The 24,256-nt window shown below is 47.8% G+C and overlaps 1 protein-coding gene across 1 annotated transcript in view; it reads right to left on the minus strand.

Moving 5' to 3' along the window:
• Positions 1-24,256, minus strand: part of LOC143298185 (small subunit processome component 20 homolog) — a 95,279-nt gene that overhangs the window by 23,342 nt on the left and 47,681 nt on the right. Inside the window, exons 36-48 of the mRNA XM_076610934.1 lie at positions 23,564-23,633; positions 22,634-22,687; positions 19,501-19,656; positions 18,166-18,321; positions 14,935-15,072; positions 11,810-12,081; positions 10,082-10,179; positions 9,039-9,119; positions 5,739-5,983; positions 4,946-5,085; positions 3,697-3,853; positions 2,187-2,453; positions 1,562-1,728 (exon numbers count right to left, since the gene is read on the minus strand). Coding sequence (XP_076467049.1) covers positions 1,562-1,728; positions 2,187-2,453; positions 3,697-3,853; positions 4,946-5,085; positions 5,739-5,983; positions 9,039-9,119; positions 10,082-10,179; positions 11,810-12,081; positions 14,935-15,072; positions 18,166-18,321; positions 19,501-19,656; positions 22,634-22,687; positions 23,564-23,633 — 2,001 coding nt within the window. The remainder of the gene's footprint in view (positions 1-1,561; positions 1,729-2,186; positions 2,454-3,696; positions 3,854-4,945; positions 5,086-5,738; positions 5,984-9,038; positions 9,120-10,081; positions 10,180-11,809; positions 12,082-14,934; positions 15,073-18,165; positions 18,322-19,500; positions 19,657-22,633; positions 22,688-23,563; positions 23,634-24,256) is intronic.

Below are 24,256 nucleotides of genomic sequence, written 5' to 3' on the forward strand. Positions count from 1 at the left end.
CACAGGGAAGCATCGATGTGAGGTAGCCAGGAGGCCACACACCAGAGGAGACCCTGCACTGCTGCTGAGTCACTTCGGTGGTGTTCAGTAGTGTCTGTTCTTCTTCTTCTGCGTTCACTCGTATGCACACGAGTGGGCTTTTACGTGTATGACTGTTTTTACCCCGCCATGTAGGCAGCCATACTCCGTTTTCGGGGGTGTGCATGCTGGGTATGTTCTTGTTTCCATAACCCACCGAACGCCGACATGGATTAGAGGATCTTTAACGTGCGTATTTGATCTTCTGCTTGCATATACACACGAAGGGGGTTCAGGCACTAGCAGGTCTGCACATATGTTGACCTGGGAGATCGGAAAAATCTCCACCCTTTACCCACCAGGCGCCGTCACCGTGATTCGAACCCGGGACCCTCAGATTGACAGTCCAACGCTTTAACCACTCGGCTATTGTGCCTGTCAGTGTCTGTTCTGATTTAACGTACTTAGGAACACCAACTACTATGCACCCTACTGATGACAATAATGGCTTAGTCCGAGCCGGACTGAGTGAGCGTCCCCCTCAGAGTGGAGACCGCCACCATGTCCCTCCAACGACAGTCCCCCATAAATCTGCCGACACTGAAGACCTTGACAGGACTCACCCCAAGCACAGAAGTGGAGGGGGATCGAAACTGAGGCCACCATGAGAGCAGGCAATGACAGGCCACGTAATTTGAGAAAAATAAAACATTAAATTCAAAATCTTCCCATTCTTCATGGCTGGGCAACTTGAGGGTGTTATCAGTTCAGAAAGTGAAGGTTGGTCTGAGTACTGACAATACTGTTTCTGCTTTTGCTTCTCAAACACCCCACCCCACTTATGCAGTGAACCATTACACAATATTTCTGAAAGGTGGCATGCTGTGAAGCAACCTGTTATGTGTTGCCTGCAACACGAGGAGGTTCTGTTTCATGAACTTTTATCCATTTTCCCAGAACTGGCAGAAAACACTGGCACTTGGCAGCTGTTGTTGTTCCTGTGCTTTGACACACACACTCACACGTGCATGCGCACATGCACACACACACACACACACACACACAGAGGCAAGCTGACATGTACTCTTTGGGGTCACTCAGCAAGGGGAGGTTATCAGCGGTGAGAGAGACGATAAGTGGATATTATCTATAGCGTTATTTTCATTATTATCATTATCACTGTGCTCCTCATTCCTAACCCAAACCACCACCCCGAACACACACACACACACAGAGACCCCCCTCCCCCTCCAACCCCCTCCACACACACACACAGAGACCCCCCTCCCCCTCCAACCCCCTCCACACACACACACACACACACACAGATCCCCCTCCCCCTCCAACCCCCTCCACACACACACACACACACACACACACAGACCCCCCTCCACCTCCAACCCCCTCCACACACACACACACACACAGACCCCCCTCCACCTCCAACCCCCTCCACACACACACACACACACACACAGACCCCCCCTCCCCCTCCAACCCCCTCCACACACACACACACACACAGACCCACACTGACACATACTCTTTGGGTTCCCTCAGCAGGGGGAGGTTATCGGCGGTGAGGGAGTGGATGAAGACCATGAGGGTGGGGGTGGTGAGGGCTGTGTTGGCCAGCAGACCCGGGGTCACACTCTGCAGGGCCATGCGCACCTTGTTGGCCACGCGCTGACTGTGGGTACCTTCCAACACCTGCACACACAGGTAACTATACAGGTAATCATCGTTATCACCTTGTTGGCCACGCGCTGACTGTGGGTACCTTCCAACACCTGCACACACAGGTAACTATACAGGTAATCATCGTTATCACCTTGTTGGCCACGCGCTGACTGTGGGTACCTTCCAACACCTGCACACACAGGTAACTATACAGGTAATCATCGTTATCACCTTGTTGGCCACCCGCTGACTGTGGGTACCTTCCAACACCTGCACACAGGTAACTACACAGGACAGGACAGGGCAAGGCAGGGCAGGAAAAAGACAGGACAGGGAAGAGAGAACAGGACAGGACAGGACAGGACAGGACAGGACAGGGAAGAGAGAACAGGACAGGACAGGACAGGACAGGGAAGAGAGAACAGGACAGGACAGGACAGGGCAGGGAAGAGAGAACAGGACAGGACAGGACAGGACAGCAGTCTCACCGTTTTCAGGGGGTGGACGAGGGCCCCCAGACAGTCCGGGCTGACGTACTGGGCCATGATGCGATAGGCCAGGTAGCCCTTGATGGTCTTGGCCTCAAACAGCTTGGCCGTGATGCCCTCCACACTCTTCTCCTCAGACACCGCCCCAAACAGCTCCTCCTGGTAGATCGCCTGCAGGTCGTCCAGGGCAGGGTCAAGGTCACCGGGCTTCAAGATGGCCGTGATGCTCTTCAGCAGGTGGTAGACGGAGAAGGAGAGAACGTGCATCTGGACAGCAAAAACAACATCATCACTCACAGAAAGAGTGTCCAACTTTTCAACGTGCAGACAGCAGGATCCAACAAATGGGTCAGGGCTGCTCCAAGATATAGATACTTACATAGCACCTATCCTCAGTCAGAGACCAAGCTCTAAGCGCTTTACAAACATAGAGTCATTTGCACAACAGGCTGCCTACCTGGGTAGAGCCGACTGACAGCAGCCACTGGGCGGTCATCATTCACATGAGATTTTGATCAGAGTGGAGAGAGTCTTGCCCAAGTTACATCCCCACTCTCTCGGCCAAGAGGGTTTCAGGACAGTCATTAGGGTGGTCTCCAACGGCCAACTAATCCCCAGGGATGCAGCACTAAGAGCCAGTGCAATCTTGCCTCCAAGTTTGAGTCACAGTCCTTCACAAAACACTAAGCTGTAAATGAATTCCCATTGCAATGGAGAAACCTCTGATCATACAGCTCTCACCTTGTGTTGGGATGGTCCCCAACGGCCAACTAGCCCTCAAGGCTCCAACTCTAGACAGCAAGTGCAATCTTGCCTCCTAGTCTGAGAGTCATAGTCCACAAAAGACAAAGCTGTAAATGAGTTCCCACAGCAGTGGAGAAGCAATTGATCATGCAGCTCTAACTTTGTTGGTGACCACTGACCTGGTATCCACATGTGCACCAGTGTATGTGACACTATGCCTGCGACACTTGGACCCTGACTGCAGACATCGAGAGAAGAATCCAAGCTGTCGAGATGAGATGCTTTCTTAGACTACTTGGCATCTCCTACAGAGACCACATCACTAACACGGAAGTGAAGAACAGAATCAAGCAAAGTATTGGACCCTACGAAGACCTTCTGTCCATAGTGAAGAAACGCAAACTTAGGTGGTATGGACACATCTCCCGATCATCTGGTCTTGCCAAAACGTTCCTGCAAGGCACCGTACCAGGAGGCAGAAGGAGAGGACGGCAGAAGAAGAGATGGGAAGACAACATCCAGGGGTGGACAGGCTTGACGCTCGGTGACGCCCTGAGGAAATCAGAAAACCGTGAAGAGTGAAGAGGGGTGGTGGTCAGGTCAGCAGCGGTGCCCCAACGGTCTGAACCCAGACTACGGGAGAGGTGAGGTGAGGTGAGGTGAGGTATGTGACAGTGTGTGAGTATGCTTTTGTGCGTGTGTGTGCACGTGAATGCATGGTCTAAATCGTTACACAAAACAGAAACAACCAGGTGTGTCCCCTCACCTGGTATCCGCGGGTGAGCACGGCCCTCATCTCTTTGAGGATGAAGGGCAGGTAACGGGGGCCGATGGACTGCACCGCCTTCACCAGCGTGTCCCGCGCCGTCATGCGGATGTCCTGCGCCCGCGACTTGAGGAAGTTACACACACGCAGCATGATCCTGGAAACACACGCGACACAAAGTGGTTGAGAATGTGCATCATATGCAGCATACAGATACAGATACAGAATACTTTATTATCTCAAAAAGAGAAATTCATGCGTGGTGTACGCTTCACAAACAATGCACGGTATGGACACACAAAGGGAACAGAATGCTCAGATGCCAAGTTACTGTGGGACCTCATAATCATTAACACCCACTGATCACAGTCATTACCTTCCAACACCTGGCAATACCATGACAAAAAGTGTTTGAGAACGTCCACACACACGGCATGATCCTGCAACAAAATGTGCTTGAAAATGTGCACACATGCAGCATAATCCTGGCAACACCCATGACACAAAGTGCTTGAGAACGTGTACAACACCCATGACACAAAGTGCTTGAGAACGTGTACAACACCCATGACACAAAGTGCTTGAGAACGTGTACAACACCCATGACACAAAGTGCTTGAGAACGTGTACAACACCCATGACACAAAGTGCTTGAGAACGTGTACAACACCCATGACACAAAGTGCTTGAGAACGTGTACAACACCCATGACACAAAGTGCTTGAGAACGTGTACAACACCCACGACACAAAGTGCTTGAGAACGTGCACACATGCAGCATAATCCTGGCAACACCCACAATGAAAAGCGCTGAAGTGGAAGGAAAAATTACAATCCTTCAGCAGCAAAAGAAGCTGAGTGCAAGGGACTGAATCCTGCACTTACCAGGATTTTCTCCCCCTTCCACTAGACCTTGAGTGGAGGTCTGAACGCTAGTCATTTGGATGAGGCCATAAACTGAGCCCCCAGGTATACACGCACTCAGCACATGAACAAGCACCCATAGCAAAAAAGAAAGGGTTGTCACAGGCAAAATTGTGCAGAAAAATCCACTTTGACAGGAAAACAGAAACACTTGCATGCAGAAAAAAAACAGGGGGGGGTGGGGGGGGGAGGGGGAGGTGAATGCGCAGCACTGTAAAGACATGCTCTCCCTGGAAAAAGCAGCCCGACTTTTAAGCAACATGATTTGATTCACACACCCCACTCTTCCCTCCACCCCAACCCCCCCCACCCCCCCCCCACTCACCCGGGCAGTTTGTGGTCCAGAGCACCGTCCGGAAGTTTCTGCAGCAGCTTGATCATCGCCATGGCGATAGGGACCCGCAGGATTTCCTCGTCCTCAGCGTACTTGGTCTGCGCCAACTTGTGGACATCGTCGCTCTTCGCCTGACGTCACCACAGGGGTCAGGGTCAGTGACGGCCAGTCACAGGCATGTGATTACATGCACATTCACTTGTACATGCACACACACATCCACACACACACACACACACACATGCACAGACACATACACACATACACAAACCACAAGCACAACACACAAACACTTCACATACACCCACATCACAAAAACACATAACACACACAACTACCCCCCTCCTCCCCACCCACACACACACACCCTCACCCACACTCCCCCCTCACAACCTCCACCACCCTCACAACACCCCCTCCCCAACACACACACACACCCTCATCCACACACCACCCCCGACCCTCACGACACCCCCTCTCCAACACACACACACACACCCTCATCCACACACCACCCCCGACCCTCACGACACCCCCTCCCCAACACACACACACACCCTCATCCACACACCACCCCCGACCCTCACGACACCCCCTCCCCAACACACACACACCCTCATCCACACACCACCACCGACCCTCACGACACCCCCTCCCCAACACACACACACATCCATCCAGCCACCCCCCACCCAACCCCCTAATGACACCCCCCCCCCCAACACACACACACCCTCATCCACACACCTTCACGACACCCACTCCCCAACACACACACACACACCTTTTCAGTGAGCGTCTTGTGCAGCTGAGGAATGAGACTGGTGAGCACCATGCGGTGGATGCGGGTGGCCAACCCAGCGGGACACAAGTCCCTGCGATCCGCTGAAAACTCCACCGTCACCACACCACCTCCTCCTCCTCCACCACCACCCCCACTCTCCTCCTTCTCTCCCTCCGCAGAGCTCGCCTCCGCTGCTGCCACTGTCTCCAGAGTGACCAGGGCGTCTTCCGCTGTGTCTTCCGACTCTGCAACGATTGGCAAGGCCAGAAGTTTAATGGAAACATGTCATGGCAAGGCCAGAAGTTTAATGGAAACAGGTCATGGCAAGGCCAGAAGTTTAATGGAAACAGGTCATGGCAAGGCCAGAAGTTTTATGGAAACATGTCATGGCAAGGCCAGAAGTTTTATGGAAACATGTCATGGCAAGGCCAGAAGTTTAATGGAAACATGTCATGGCAAGGCCAGAAGTTTAATGGAAACATGTCATGGCAAGGCCAGAAGTTTATTTCATATACCCCCTGGAGGCACTGAAACATTATACATGAACATCTTTCACACACTAGAGTTGACTTCAAGGTTTTGCGCCTTATAAATATTATTATTAGTAGTAGTAGTATTTTTATGTATTTATCTCTTTTTTTTTTCTTTTTTATTTCTCAAGGCCTGACTAAGCGCGTTGGGTTACGCTGCTGGTGAAGCATCTGCCTGGCAGATGTGGTGTAGCGTCTATGGATTTGACCGAGCGCAGTGACACTTCCTTGAGCTAGTGATACTGATACTGATTGACACACACACAAAATCAACAAAATGAGTGATGTCAAAAAGTAAGCAAACAAAAAACAGCCCACATGAGCTAACAATCCATTTTTCCTTCAAAAAGATCTCAGTGCCATGAAGACACTCAAATTCTTCTTAGTCCCATGCCCATCATTGAAAACAAATACTTATTTAGTACTATACCCGATATTGAAAACAGAAATAAAATATTTTGTATTTGTATTTGTATTCCTTTTTATCACAACAGATTTCTCTGTGTGAAATTCGGGCTGCTCTCCCCAGGAAGAGCGCGTCGCTACACTACAGCGCCACCCTTTTTTTTTTGTATTTTTCCTGCATGCAGTTTTATTTGTTTTTCCTATCAATGTGGATTTTTCTACAGAATTTTGCCAGGAACAACCCTTTTGTTGCCGTGGGTTCTTTTACGTGTGCCAAGTGCATGCTGCACACGGGACCTCGGTTTATCGTCTCATCCGAATGACTAGCGTCCAGACAACCACTCAAGGTCTAGTGGAGGGGGAGAAAATATCGGCGGCTGAACCGTGATTCGAACCAGCGCGCTCAGATTCTCTCACTTCCTAGGCGGACGCGTTACCTCTAGGCCATCACTCCACTCTACTATAACTCTACTGAGTGCATTAATATCACGCTCAGTGGACTGTATCAACAGTCAGAGTTCATCAGCTGTTCCCGGATTACTAGTCATGCAGAACAGTGTCTGTTCAGTCAACTGTGTGTTTGCAGTGTCTGTTCCTGTTGTGGGATAACAACAACAGCAACAGCAACAACAACAACACAAACACACCACTAGCACTAGGCTGCCGGGGCATCACCAAACATTTCTACAGCTTTCTCCATCTGAGCTTGAGGAAGCTCAAATACTACAATCAACACATACACACACACAAAAAATAGATGATAACGAAATAAAATAAATCAATAAATACTTTTTTTCTTTATTTCTACAAAATTCTTTAGGTAACTATAGCCTCATCAAATAGTACCCAAACAAACAAGCAAAAACAGTCACTAAGCTAAAATCTTAATTGCAATTTAAAAATAAAAAAGGATCTTTGATGAAGGCTAATCAGAACCAAAAGAAAGTTTAAAGAACAAAACGCACACACTCACGCATGTACGCACCCACACCAATATATAAAACACATGCACACACACACACTCATATACAAACACAAACACCCCCCCCCACCCCCCCAGACCCCTCACCCCCCCACACACGCCAATACACAACAAACACACATACACCAACACGGATACACACAGTCAAAAAACAGTGCAAAGTATAGACAGAAAACAAAATAACCTGAGAAGTAACCAAACAACAAACTAAAAAGTTCCAGCACAAAAAAAAACAAAAAAAAAAAAAAAAAAAAAAAAAATTCACTTGATAAAAAAAAAATCACTTTATAAAAATATATAATAAAATGATATAAAAAAAATAACAGAAAAAACCTAGAATGGCTGGCTCACTGACAGAACTTTCACCCATCACACCATACCCCTACACACCTCACCAAGGCCTTAGCCCTGACAGAACCTTCACCCATCACACCATACCCCTACACACCTCACCAAGGCCATAGCCCTGACAGAACCTTCACCCATCACACCATACCCCTACACACCTCACCAAGACCATAGCCCTGACAGAACCTTCACCCATCACACCATACCCCTACACACTTCACCAAGACCATAGCCCTGACAGAACCTTCACCCATCACACCATACCCCTACACACCTCACCAAGACCATAGCCCTGACAAAACTTTCACCCATCACACCATACCCCTACACACCTCACCAAGACAATAGCCCTGACAGAACCTTCACCCATCACACCATACCCCTACACACCTCACCAAGGCCTTAGCCCTGACAGAACCTTCACCCATCACACCATACCCCTACACACCTCACCAAGACAATAGCCCTGACAGAACCTTCACCCATCACACCATACCCCTACACACCTCACCAAGGCCTTAGCCCTGACAGAACCTTCACCCATCACACCATACCCCTACACACCTCACCAAGGCCATAGCCCTGACAGAACCTTCACCCATCACACCATACCCCTACACACCTCACCAAGACAATAGCCCTGACAGAACCTTCACCCATCACACCATACCCCTACACACCTCACCAAGACAATAGCCCTGACAGAACCTTCACCCATCACACCATACCCCTACACACCTCACCAAGGTCATAGCCCTGACAGAACCTTCACCCATCACACCATACCCCTACACACCTCACCAAGGCCATAGCCCTGACAGAACCTTCACCCATCACACCATACCCCTACACACCTCACCAAGGCCATAGCCCTGACAACCTTCACACCATACCCCTACACACCTCACCAAGGCCATAGCCCTGACAGAACCTTCACCCATCACACCATACCCCTACACACCTCACCAAGACCATAGCCCTGACAGGCAAGAGAAGTGCACATCAAGACAGAACAGGGCGTGAACAGCACGTTACCTTCAGGCGACTTTTCAGTCTCCGGTCCTGACGGCGCCGTGGTGGCCTCCGTGTTCGTCCCACCCTCTGCCTGCGTCTCCGCTGACACACGACAGGAAAAGACAACACTGTATTCTCGTCTGATATCACTTGGTGAAAAGATGTAAACTCAACGAACAAGAACACTGTACTTCACTGAAGACAACGACGGGTGCAATATCCGAGTGGTTAAAGCGTTGAACTTTCAATCTGAGGGTCCCGGGTTCGAATCTCGGTAACGGCACCTGGTGGGTAAAGGGTGGAGATTTTTCCGATCTCCCAGGTCAACATATGTGCAGACCTGCTAGTGCCTGAACCCCCTTTGTGTGTATACACAAGCAGAAGATCAAATATGCACGTTAAAGATCCTGTAATCCATGTCAGCGTTCGGTGGGTTATGGAAACAAGAACATACCCAGCATGCACACTCCCGAAAACGGAGTATGGCTGCCTACATGGCGGAGTAAAAACGGTCATACACGTAAAAGCCCACTCGTGTACATACGAGTGAACATGGGAGTTGCAGCCCACGAACGAAGAAGAAGATGAAGAAGACAACACTGCATTCCTTGTCTAATATCACTTAGTGAAAAGACGTAAAATCATCAACAACAGTACTGTACTTCACTGACCACAAGGTACTTCAGATCAGAAACTGACTGTATTGTCCCACAGTCCATAAAATGCTGTACCTCACTACAAGTCATATCTTTACGACAGCCTTGACTGAAGAGTGACAGTGCAAAATGTCAGTGGAAAAAAACAACAAATGCACAGGAATATTTTTAAAAAAAACCTATTAAATCTCAATGCATATATCAACACCTTACATCAAAGAACATTATCTTTTAATTCAATGGTATGCAGGATACTTCTTTTTTTTTCTTTTTTTTCAAATCAAAAAACAAAAACATCAACAAATCAAGGAAAATGTTTTAGAGAAGACAACTACAATGTGGCACATTTGTACAATATTCAAACAGCACAGGAAACAGGAACTGGTGGATGCTGAATGAGAATCTTACCATCTGTAGACTGTGCGTTCAGCTTGGGTTTGTTGCTGAACCTGAACTGGGACTTGGACAGGTCAAAGTGGAAAGCGTCCAGAATGGACACAATCACTCTGAAACACAGGTGGACATCAATCAATGACTTTGTCTGAACAACACAAACAGAATTAGCATGGATTAGATGATGAGGAAGATGATGGTGATGATGATGATGATATGGATAATTATACAGCACCTATCCTAATGATGATGATGTTGATGATGATGATGATATGGATACTTTTACAGCACCTATCCTAATGATGATGATGATGTTGATGATGATGATGATATGGACACTTTTACAGCACCTATCCTAATGATGATGATGATGTTGATGATGATGATGATATGGACACTTTTACAGCACCTATCCTAATGATGATGATGGTGATGATGATGATGATGATGATATGGATACTTTTACAGCACCTACCCTCAGTCAGAGAGCAAAACTTGAAGCACTTTACAAACACTGAGTAATTTGCACAACAGGTTGCCGATATGGGTAGAGCAAACCAAGAGCTACATTTGAGTGCTCATGATGTGTCATGCAGACATTGTAGTTTTACTGTACTGGGAAAAACTGACTACCTTCCAGATCTCCAAAAGTTTCTATTCAATTATTGTAAAAATTTATTATAAAAAAAAAGGAATGAATATATTTGAAGGATACAGTTTCAAGACACAGGTAAACATGAACACATAAGTAAACAGAAATTTGTTGGGTTTTTTTTTTTTTATTAAAACATTCATCTTTTTAGTTAAAAACTTCCAGTTAATCCTGACCATAATTTTTATTGTTAACTAGATGGCAAGGCAACATCAACACATCAGTAAAACAGAATCCTCTGTTACATTTCAACAAAACAGCGAATGACTAACTTGATGACTCAGTGATTATCCAGATGGCGGGGCAATATCAAACACACAACAAAACAAAACCTTTCGCTACACATCAACAAAAACAATGAAGCGACTGACCTGATGATGACACGCTGGTTATCCAGATGGTGGGGCAACATCAAACACACAAACTCACTGAACCTTCAGTTACACGTCAAACAAAAACAACGAAGGTACTGACCTGATGATGCCACGCTGGTTATCCAGATGGAGGGGCAACATCAAACACACAAATACACTAAACTGTCACTTACACATCAACAAAAACAAAAATGGGACTGACCTGATGATGACACGCCGGTTATCCAGATGGAGGGGCAACATCAAACACACAAACTCACTGAACCTTCAGTTACACGTCAAACAAAAACAACGAAGGTACTGACCTGATGATGCCACGCTGGTTATCCAGATGGAGGGGCAACATCAAACACACAAACACACTGAACTTTCAGTTACATGTCAACCAAAAACAACGAAGGTACCGACCTGATGATGACACGCCGGTTATCCAGATGGAGGGGCAACATCAAACACACAAACTCACTGAACCTTCAGTTACACGTCAAACAAAAACAACGAAGGTACTGACCTGATGATGCCACGCTGGTTATCCAGATGGAGGGGCAACATCAAACACACAAACACACTGCACCTTCAGTTACATGTCAACCAAAAACAATGAAGCGACTGACCTGATGATGCCACGCTGGTTATCCAGATGGAGGGGCAACATCAAACACACAAACACACTGAACTTTCAGTTACATGTCAACCAAAAACAACGAAGGTACCGACCTGATGATGACACGCTGGTTATCCAGATGGCGGGGCAGGTGGGAGAGGTAGAGGCGCAGCAGCTGGTAGTAGTACTCCCAGGGCAGCTGGCGGCACATCATGCACATGAGGTCCACCGCGGCGTCCAGCACCTTGCCGGACTTGGCGTACTGCCGGTCCAGGGTGTAGGCGTACAGCAGGGGCAGCACGAACCCCATGTGCTGGTCCGCCCGCAGTCTGTGGCTGTGCAGGTAGTGACTCAGCCGACGCAGTGCCTTCGCTTGTTTGTACACCTGGTGGGGGGGGCAGAGACAACAGTCGTTACTTTTCTTTTCGCAGGGAGGGGTATGGGGGGCTGGGGGCTGGGGGGCTGGGAGGTGGGGATCACAATTTCATTTTCAAAGAGGTGTCCAATACAGACTCATCCCAAAATGCTGCACCCCATATGCTTTAAAAAACAAGATAAAAAAAAAAAGAACCACCAAAAAAAAGGTAGATGCTTGATCTACTCATAAACCAAAAATGCTGATCGGGCATCAACAACCTACCCTAGGTTTGTATAAAACGTTACCATAACATGAAACAGAATAATCAAACAAAACGTGAATACATGAAAATACAATAAAATGAAAGGTAGGAACACAGATAATTCAAATGAAATAAGAATAAAAAATAGACCTCATCCATCAAACCTGCGCACACCCACTCCCACATGCATGCTCACACACGCACGCAAATGCATATACATATGCATACTCAAATCTATACACACACATATACACACACTCATTTGATATCTCTCTTAGTGAAAAGACATAAAATTAGTGAACAACAACAACAACAACAACAACAACACACACACACACACACACACACATCCACACACACACACACACACATCCACACACACACACCCCTCAATGAGGAGACACACACACTCCATACACCACAACAACACCCCACCCACACACACACACACACACTCGACACACCACAACACCACTCCACACACACTCCACACACAACACCACCACCACCCCCACACACACTCCACACACAACACCACCCCCCCACACACACTCCACACACCACCACCCCCACACACACTCCACACACCACCCCCACACACACACTCCACACACCACACCACCACCCCCACACACACTCCACACACAACACCACCCCTCCACACACACTCCACACACCACAACACCACCACCCCCACACACACTCCACACACCACCCCCACACACACACTCCACACACCACAACACCACACCCACACTCCACACACCACAACACCCCACACACACACACACTCCACACACAACACCACCCCTCCACACACACTCCACACACCACAACACCACCACCCCCACACACACTCCACACACCACCCCCACACACACACTCCACACACCACCCCCACACACACACTCCACACACCACACCCACACTCCACACACCACAACACCCCCCCCACACACACACTCCACACACAACAACACCCCCCCACACACACACACACTCCACACACAACAACACCCCCACACACAACACTCCACACACAACACCCCCCCGCCCCCACACACACAACACCCCCCCACACACACACACAACACCACCACCCCCGCCCCCACACACAACACTCCACACACAACACCCCCCCCCCCCACCCCCACACACACAACACCACCACCCCCCCACACACTCCACACACAACACCACCACCCCCCCACACACACAACACCCCCCCCCCCGCCCCCACACACACAACACCACCACCCCCCCACACACACTCCACACACAACACCCCCCCCCCCCCCCCGCCCCCACACACACAACACCACCACCCCCCCACACACTCCACACACAACACCACCACCCCCCCACACACTCCACACACAACACCACCACCACCCCACACACACTCCACACACCACAATACCACCACCCCACACACACTCCACACACAACACCCCCCTACACACACACACACACTCCACACACAACAACACCACCACCCCCCCACACACACACTCCACACACACAACACCCCCCCCCACACACACACTCCACACACCACAACACCACCCCCACACTCCACACACCACAACACCCCCCACACACACACACTCCACACACCACAACACCACCCCCACCCCCACACACCACAACACCACCCCCACACACACACTCCACACACAACACCACCCCCACACTCCACACACAACAACACCACCCCCACACTCCACACACAACAACACCACCCCCACACACACACTCCACACACAACACCACCCCCACACTCCACACACAACAACACCACCCCCACACTCCACACACAACAACACCACCCCCACACACACACTCCACACACAACACCACCCCCACACTCCACACACCACAACACCACCCCCACACTCCACACACAACAACACCACCCCCACACACACACACACTCCACACACAACAACACCCCCCCACACACACACACTCCACACACAACAACACCCCCCCACACACACACACTCCACACACAACACCACCACCCCCACACACACAACACCACCACCCCCACACACACTCCACACACAACACCACCACCCCCCCACACACACTCCACACACACCCCCCCCCCACACACACACACACTCCACACACAACAACACCCCCCCCCACACACACACACACACTCCACACACAACAACACCCCCCCCCCCACACACACACACACACAACACCCCCCCCCCCACACCCCCACACACACAACACCACCACCCCCCCACACACACTCCACACACACCCCCCCCACACACACACACACACACTCCACACACAACAACACCCCCCCCCCCACACACACACACACACTCCACACACAACAACACCCCCCCCCCCACACACACACACACACACACTCCACACACAACAACACTCCCCCCCACACACACACACACACACACACACACTCCACACACCACAACACCACCACCACCCCACACACACACACACTCCACACACAACAACACCCCACCCCCCCCACACACACACACACACTCCACACACAACAACACCCCACCCCCCCACACACCACAACACTCCCCCCCCCCCCCCCCCCCCCCCCACAAGGAACAGCACAGCACCTGGATGTGCTTGATGTTCTCAAAGAAGTCCGACTCGAGGTCTGTGTCCTGCAGGCCGGGCAGACCGATGAACTCTGGCTGTTCAGGAAAGGCCAGCACCAGGGCCTGCAGGATGGCCAGGAACTCGTGGCGCACCGCCTGCACACACACAGGTGACAACCCCTGTCAGGTGTTTGTAGGATATATAGGTATGATAGTCGTACACAGCTGACAACCCCCTATCAGGTGTTTGTAGGATATATAGGTATGATAGTCGTACACAGGTGACAACCCCCTATCAGGTGTTCGTAGGATATATAGGTATGATAGTCGTACACAGGTGACAACCCCTGTCAGGTGTTTGTAGGATATATAGGTATGATAGTCGTACACAGGTGACAACCCCTGTCAGGTGTTTGTAGGATATATAGGTATGATAGTCGTACACAGGTGACAACCCCCTATCAGGTGTTTGTAGGATATATAGGTATGATAGTCGTACACAGCTGACAACCCCTGTCAGGTGTTTGTAGGATATATATGTATGATAGTCGTACACAGCTGACAACCCCTGTCAGGTGTTTGTAGGATATATAGGTATGATAGTCGTACACAGCTGACAACCCCTGTCAGGTGTTTGTAGGATATATAGGTATGATAGTCGTACACAGGTGACAACCCCCTATCAGGTGTTTGTAGGATATATAGGTATGATAGTCGTACACAGCTGACAACCCCCTGTCAGGTGTTTGTAGGATATATAGGTATGATAGTCGTACACAGGTGACAACCCCTGTCAGGTGTTTGTAGGATATATAGGTATGATAGTCGTACACAGGTGACAACCCCCTATCAGGTGTTTGTAGGATATATAGGTATGATAGTCGTACACAGCTGACAACCCCTGTCAGGTGTTTGTAGGATATATAGGTATGATAGTCGTACACAGGTGACAACCCCCTATTAGGTGTTTGTAGGATATATAGGTATGATAGTCGTACACAGCTGACAACCCCTGTCAGGTGTTTGTAGGATATATAGGTATGATAGTCGTACACAGGTGACAACCCCCTATCAGGTGTTTGTAGGATATATAGGTATGATAGTCGTACACAGCTGACAACCCCCTGTCAGGTGTTTGTAGGATATATAGGTATGATAGTCGTACACAGGTGACAACCCCTGTCAGGTGTTTGTAGGATATATAGGTATGATAGTCGTGTCCTACTTTGACCATCAGAACAGCCAACCTGTCAACTGTTGGTAGGAAAAATATATGATAGTCTGTTATGTCTGATTATATTATAACTTTCAGAACAGCCAACCTGTCAACTGTAGGTAGGAAAAATATATGATAGTCTGTTATGTCTGATTATATTATAACTTTCAGAACAGCCAACCTGTCAACTGTTGGTAGGAGTTATATATATGATAGTCTATCATGTCTGACTATTACCATCAGAACAGCCAACCTGTCAACTGTTGGTAGGATATATATGTATGATAGTCACTTGTGTCCGACTATGACCATCAGAACAGCAGAGGAGGAAACTGCTGTCCCGACTATCTGGGCTAGAATTTGATTTTAGTGGAGAGTGTCTTGCCCAAGTTACATCCCCACTCTCTCGGCCAAGAGGGTTTTAGGACAGTCAGCGTTGGGATGGTTCCCAAAGACCAACTGGCCCCCAAGGCTGCAGCGCTAAGAGTCAGTGCAATTTTGCCTCCTAGTTTGAGAGTCATAGTCCTTCACAAAAGACTAAGCTGTAAATGACTTCCCATTGACTGGAGAAACCACTGATCATACAGCTCTCACTTTGCTGTTGGCCCAACGGTAAACTTATGTCGACCTGTCATATAAACTGAGTGAACAATCAGGAAATCTGGAAGGAACATTCTGAATTTGGTAGGAACACTGGGACTCCAAGCCACCTCAACAAACGTACATTTTATCTACAAGGCTTACGAACACTTGGACCCACCTGCAACACAGTGCAACTACGATGATTAAGCTGACTGGTCCACCTGATGCTGTTTCAATGTAAACACGCACACGCTAAGTTGAGCACCATCACGTGAGACCAAGGTTATTAGTGACTGCCTGACCATGATCAACAGGTCTAGAGTGTCTGGGTAATGCTATGACATGAAAGCATGTGACCATGCCATGTTGTTGAAAATGAATTTGTCGGAATAATTTTGACATTTGCGTAACATCGAAACAAAATGCGATCCAGCGTAACACAATACAGCAAAATCGTAACCGTGGGGCATCTCTGCACACAACACACACACCCCTGATGGTGCAGGTCTGATTTGCCTATTCCAGGTTTGCCTACTGTTTGACTGTGCCTCCACCCTCAACGGCCTCTTTGACTCTTCTTCTTCTTCGTTCGTGGGCTGCAACCCCCACATTCACTGGTATGCACACGAGTGGGCTTTTACGTGTATGACCGTTTTTACCCCGCCATGTAGGCAGCCATACTCCACTTTCGGGGGAGTGCATGCTGGGTATGTTCTTGTTTCCATAACCCACCGAACGCTGGCATGGATTACAGGATCTTTAACGTGCGTATTTGATCTTCTGCTTGCATATACACACGAAGGGGGTTCAGGCACTGGCAGGTCTGCACATATGTTGACCTGGGAGATCGTAAAAGTCTCCACCCTTCACCCACCAGGTGCCATCACCGTGATTCGAACCCAGGACCCTCAGATTGACAGTCCAACGCTTTAACCACTTGGCTATTGCGCCCGTCCTTTGACTCTTTATCCTGTTTCACCTACCCACCAGTCCTGTTCATCATCACTGTCATTGTCATCCACTCACACCACACAACACAAACACATCCTTGATACAACAGCAGCGTGGCCATGTGCTCTCCCACAGGAGGGCAGCCCAAACTTCAACAAGAAAAATCTACAGTGAGTAAAATGGAATACAATACGATACAAATATAGCACCATAGTACAATATGAATACAAATATGAGTATGATCTGTATGATACAATACAATGTTAAACAATATGACACAATATAACACAATACCATACAATACAAAACTATATGACATGAATACAAATACGATATAGTACAATGAAAATAAGACAATAAAGAACACACTACCAATACGATATCAATACAATACGATACAACTACAACACAATTACAACACACAAGAAAACAAAACCATACCCATACAAAATGACTGTGAACCCAAAACATCCCAAACACAGCCAAGGGACAGCACCCACCTGCTGCTTGCTGCGAAGACCTTTCTTGACATGGGGCAGGATTACCTCCACCATCACCTCCTTGTACAGCGCAGGGTCAGAGGTCAGGGCCTTGAACCTCTGCACAATGGTGACCACGCAAAACGTGGAGTTGTCCCGCAGGGAAAGGTCGTCGAACTGAAACACAGTTTCAAGAATTTTTAATGGTATCAGATAGAAGAATCGGTTATCAAGTTAGGAAATGTCATTGTCTTCTTCTTCTTCTTCTGCGTTCGTGGGCTGCAACTCCCACTTTCACTTGTATGCACATGAGTGGGCTTTTCCGTGTATGACCGTTTTTACCCCGCCATGTAGGCAGCCATACTCCGTTTTCGGGGGTATGTCATTGTCTGAAGCTGCTGTAATCTGTCACTCTGCTCACTGAAGCATGAACTTGCTGTTCGTGACATCATGTGATATCAGAGAGGTTTCTGCATTGTGAAAATATCCCTAAAAGATCCTAGCCCTACAGCACTCATGAAAAGATAAACCAAGGTCTTGCGAGCATCGTTTCTTTCCAATGCTTATAAAGCAACATAAACTCTGGACTGTCTTTTTTCCCCCGATTTGTACAAGAATGCTCACACACACACACATACAGGCACAGACCCACCCACACACACACAAACACTGGACACACACATGCACACACAAACACTGGACACACACACACACACACACACACACACACACACAAACACTGGACACACACACACACACACAAACACTGGACACACACACACACACAAACACTGGACACACACACACACACACAAACACTGGACACACACACACACACATGCACACACACACACACACACACACAAACACTGGACACACACACACACACAAACACTGGACACACACACACACACACACACACACAAACACTGGACACACACATGCACACACAAACACTGGACACACACACACATGCACACACAAACACTGGACACACACACACACACACACACACACACACACAAACACTGGACACACACACACACACAAACACTGGACACACACACACACACAAACACTGGACACACACACAAACACTGGACACACACACACACACACACTGGACACACACACACACACACACAACACAACACTGGACACACACACACACACACACACAAACACTGGACACACACACACACAAACACTGGACACACACACACACACACACACACACACATGCACACACAAACACTGGACACACACACACACAAACACTGGACACACACACACACACACTGGACACACACACACACCATTCTAACCTCTCTCTCTGTGTCAACACAGAGAGCTCACCGATCTGATGAAGAAGCAGCAGTTGTAGACCAGGGGCAGCAGGAAGTCCACGTTCACTGCCGTCCATTCCTTCAGCTGCAGCGCCACCTGGCTGAACGTGTCCAGACGAACCTTGTAGTCCGGCTCCTCCGCCTGCCGTGGGTTCCAGGCGTTCAGCTGGGGACACACCACACAACACATCATCATGTGGACACACCACACAACACATCATCATGGGGACACACCACACAACACATCATCATGAGGACACACCCACACAACACATCATCATGAGGACACACCACACATCATCATGAGGACACACCACACAACACCTATCATGAGGACACACCCACACAACACATCATCATGGGGACACACCACACAACACATCATCATGAGGACACACCACACAACACATCATCATGAGGACACACCACACAACACATCATCATGAGGACACACCACACAACACATCATCATGGGGACACACCCACACAACACATCATCATGGGGGCACACCACACAACACATCATCATGTGGACACACCACACAACACCTATCATGAGGACACACCACACAACACATCATCATGAGGACACACCACACTACACACCTATCATGAGGACACACCACACAACACATCATCATGAGGACACACCACACTACACACCTATCATGAGGACACACCACACAACACATCATCATGAGGACACACCACACAACACCTATCATGAGGACACACCACACAACACATCATCATGAGGACACACCACACATCACATCATCATGGGGACACACCACACAACACATCATCATGAGGACACACCACACTACATCATGAGGACACACCACACATCATCATGAGGACACACCACACAACACATCATCATGAGGACACACCACACAACACATCATCATGGGACACACCACACAACACATCATCATGGGACACACCACACAGCACCTATCATGTGGACACACCACACAACACATCATCAGGACACACCACACAACACATCATCAGGACACACCACACAACACATCATCAGGACACACCACACAACACATCACCATGGGGACACACCACACAACACATCATCATGAGGACACACCCACACAACACATCATCATGAGGACACACCACACAACACATCATGTGGACACACCCACACAACACATCATCATGGGGACACACCACACAACACATCATCATGTGGACACACCACACAACACATCATCATGGGACACACCACACAACACATCATGGGACACACCACACAACACATCATCATGAGGACACACCACACAACACATCATCATGGGACAAGACACACCACACTACACATCATGATGAGGACACACCACACTACACATCATCATGAGGACACACCACACAACACATCATTATGGGACACACCACACAACACATCACCATGGGGACACACCACACAACACATCATCATGGGGACACACCACACAACACATCATGAGGACACACCCACACAACACATCATCATGGGGACACACCACACAACACATCATCATGGGACACACCACACAACACATCATGAGGACACACCACACAACACATCATCATGAGGACACACCACACAACACATCATCATGAGGACACACCACACAACACATCATCATGTGGACACACTACACAGCACATCATCATGAGGACACACCCACACAACACATCATCATGAGGACACACCCACACAACACCTATCATGAGGACACACCACACAACACATCATCATCATGGGGACACACCACACAACACATCATCATGAGGACACACCACACAACACATCATCATGGGGACACACCACACAACACATCATCATGGGGACACACCACACAACACATCATCATGAGGACACACCACACAGCACCTATCATGAGGACACACCCACACAGCACCTATCATGCATCAGAGCCCAAGCTCTAAGAGCTTTATAAAACATCATCATGTGGACACTAACACAGTGCCTATCCTCAGTCTGAAACCAAGCTCTAAGCACCTTACAAACATGGGAGTAATTTACACAACAGGCTGTCTACCTGGGTAGAGCTGACAGCTGCCTTTGGGCAGTCATCAATTGTTTCCTGTGTCACTCAGTCAGGTTTCAGTCACACACACACACACTCACATAGATACCGGTATGTAACATTTTTACATGAATGACTGTTTTGTTTACCTACCCAGCCATGAAGGCCGCCATACTGTTTTCCGAGGTGTGCATGCTGGGTATGTTCTCATTTCCATAACCCGCCATACACTGACATCGATAATCAGATTACAGGATCTTTAACAAGCGTATTCTGTCTTCTGCATGCGCACACATACAAAGATGAGGTTATCGGCCGTAGTGGTTTCGTTTTCTCCGCATAGGCGGATAGTAATTTGCACAGGACAGGAATGTCAGACCCCTGCCAGAGTCTGCACTAGTTGGGTCACGGTTAAGTATGTGTAATTAAACAGATTATACGAAGATGTTGAGGAACTGGAGGCACTGGGAGACGGGAAAAATCTCCATCTTTAACCCACCAGTTTTTTTTTACTGCATGATGAAACAGGGGTCCACCCCAAAATCACTTCCCCCTCTGCCCCCACCACCTCCAACAATCAACACCACCACCTCCAACAATCAACACCACCAACACCCACCACCTCCAACAATCAACACCACCAACACCCAACACCTCCAACAATCAACACCACCAACACCCACCACCTCCAACAATCAACACCACCTCCAACAATCAACACCACCAACACCCACCACCTCCAACAATCAACACCCACCACCTCCAACAATCAACACCACCAACACCCACCACCTCCAACAATCAACACCACCAACACCCACCACCTCCAACAATCAACACCACCAACACCCACCACCCCACAACTTTACCTCACTGGGAAATGCCAACTGGTCACTTCACTCTGCATTCACATGCTATGATGCATGGATAATGTCTCAAAACCAAGCGAAGCGTATACTTTATTCATTTGCCTTGTTTGCTGTGTATTTCAGTGATTTGTCAACAACAGCAAAATTGAAATAACATAAACTTAAAACAACAAAAAAAAAAGGTTGGGTATCACGGGTAGTTCCACTGTTCACCTGACCTTACCTTTTCCACAACATCTGCAATTTCCTCCAGCTCTGGAACCTTGCTGCCGATCACCTGCAAACAACACCATCATCTGACTTTACCTCTCACATCCACATACCTTCAACCGACAGCACAGATGTACAAAATCCATCCAGTTTCAAACATCAACAAACACTCAAATGAATGCGATAGAATTCATTCAACACAGTCTAAAGTATTCAGCAAACTTGTCATTTAACATAAAAACTGCAAATGAAAATTAACAGTAACACACACACACACACACACACACACACACACACACACACACACACACACACACAAATTCAGACATTATTGCACACAAAATCTGCACATCAATAGTCATTCATATTAACATTAAAATGCATTAAGCATTCACATCTGGAAACATCCAAGTTTCATATCAATGTATATCAAACTCACATCAAACTTTCACATCAACAAACATCCAACCTTCATACCAACATACATCAAACTTTTACAAAACACACATCAAACTTACATCAAACTTACATCATGATCAAACTTTCATATATCACTTAGAACGTACATCAAACTTTCATGTAACATTCACCAAACTAACATCAAACTTTCGTATCAACGCATACCACATTTACATCAAACTTTCATATCAACACATACCACATTTACATCAAACTTTCATATCAACACATACCACATTTACATCAAACTTTCATATCAACACACACCACATTTACATCAAACTTTCATATCAACACATACCACATTTACATCAAACTTTCATATCAACACATACCACATTTACATCAAACTTTCATATCAACACATACCAAACTTACAGCAAAACTCTCATACAACATTCATCAAACTTCAATCAATTTTTTACATCAACACATACCAAACTCACATCAAACTTTCAAGCACTACATATCAAACAGCACACACCTTCAGTATCTGACACAGCAGAACTCTGGACTGGCGACGTTCAATGCTGATGAACAACGGCGCCAATGGCCTGAAAAAAAATCCATACAGTGTCACACTGACGTCAAAACCAGACATTAAGCATTCTCTGCAACAAGAAGACTTTCCTCGACACAGTACATCCCACAGATAAACTGCAGTGACTGTTTCCTAGGAAACAAAACAAACAAAACTCACACATTTCTGGATATTATAGACTGGTTCATAATTTAAAAAACAAAAACAAAAACACCTTAGCACACACGAAACAACTTTATTACTCAAGTGAGCCACAAGTCAAACATTAGACCTGAAAGAAAGATCACACTACCCTAGTCAGCGAACATTCAGAGATTAGAAACTTCTAAATGAATGAATCACTAAAGCCCATGATTCATCTTCCTTACTTCTAAATGAATAAATGACGCGCGCAACAGCTGAGAGGCTAATCTTTAAGCACTGGAAGAATTTTGCCAGGAACAACCCTTTTGTTGCCATGGGTTCTTTTACATGCACTAAGTGCATGCTGCACACAGCACCTCGGTTTATCGTCTCATCCGAATGACTAGCATCCAGACCACCACTCCAGGTCTAGTGGAGGGGGAGGAAATATTGGCGGCTGAGCCGTGATTCGAACCAGTGTGCTCAGATTCTCTCGCTTCCTAGGCGGACGCG

The sequence above is a fragment of the Babylonia areolata genome, chromosome 23 (assembly GCF_041734735.1).
Source record: "Babylonia areolata isolate BAREFJ2019XMU chromosome 23, ASM4173473v1, whole genome shotgun sequence".
NCBI lineage: Eukaryota > Metazoa > Mollusca > Gastropoda > Neogastropoda > Buccinidae > Babylonia > Babylonia areolata.